Source organism: Sinocyclocheilus rhinocerous, unplaced genomic scaffold (assembly GCF_001515625.1).
Source record: "Sinocyclocheilus rhinocerous isolate Xijiao unplaced genomic scaffold, SAMN03320098_v1.1 scaffold4833, whole genome shotgun sequence".
NCBI lineage: Eukaryota > Metazoa > Chordata > Actinopteri > Cypriniformes > Cyprinidae > Sinocyclocheilus > Sinocyclocheilus rhinocerous.
The window spans coordinates 10,476-11,268 of record NW_015658993.1 but is presented as its reverse complement, the minus strand read 5'-3'; the positions used below and the strand labels follow the sequence as shown (position 1 = coordinate 11,268).

Below are 793 nucleotides of genomic sequence, written 5' to 3'. Positions count from 1 at the left end.
GTGGCTCTTAAAAGAGCCTTTGTGTTTGAGAAGCAGACCGGACTCGGGTTACTTGGCTTTGGCGGGTTTCTCGCTCTTCTTGGGCAGCAGCACGGCCTGGATGTTGGGCAGCACGCCGCCCTGAGCGATGGTCACTCGGCCCAGGAGTTTGTTCAGCTCCTCGTCGTTGCGCACCGCCAGCTGCAGGTGACGGGGAATGATGCGGGTCTTCTTGTTGTCTCTGGCGGCGTTTCCAGCCAACTCCAGGATCTCAGCGGTGAGATACTCGAGCACAGCCGCCAGATAGACGGGAGCTCCGGCACCGACGCGCTCTGCGTAGTTACCTTTGCGGAGAAGCCTGTGAACACGACCGACGGGGAACTGCAGTCCTGCTCTGGAAGACCGAGTCTTGGCCTTCGCTCTCGCTTTGCCACCGGTTTTGCCTCTGCCGCTCATCTTCAGTTGTAAGCACTTCTATGTAAACAAAGCAGAAATAATAGATTTCTGAGCCCCGCCATGCTACTTTTAAACGAGTGTGCCAGTCGCCCATTGGTTTAGAGCATTGTAAGATTTTAAACCAATCACTGAACTTCTCTCCAACACCCACCGCCAAAGCCACGCCTCCACAGCTGGCGGCCGGATTGTGCAGCATTTAGGACTAAACACATGACATTTGTTCATTTATTTTACATTTTTCTGGTTTAATCACGATAAGATTTTTTCTAGATCCTGCATTAAATTTATATTTTGACCTCACTATTCGGGGAACAGACACAGTCTTTATAGATTGGACAGCACAAACTAAAACATTAGG

General features: G+C 50.9%; 1 protein-coding gene across 1 annotated transcript; it reads right to left on the bottom strand.

The window, feature by feature from the left end:
• Positions 1-461, bottom strand: LOC107723099 (histone H2A-like). The gene has a single exon (XM_016531615.1). It carries the CDS (start codon positions 433-435, stop codon positions 49-51), a length of 387 nt encoding a protein of 128 aa, XP_016387101.1. The 5' UTR covers positions 436-461; the 3' UTR covers positions 1-48.
• Between the last annotated feature and the right edge of the window lie 332 nt (positions 462-793).

Bases quoted from the DNA above. Each gene is read 5' to 3' on its own strand.
- LOC107723099 (XM_016531615.1), bottom strand. From the start codon at position 435: ATGAGCGGCAGAGGCAAAACCGGTGGCAAAGCGAGAGCGAAGGCCAAG.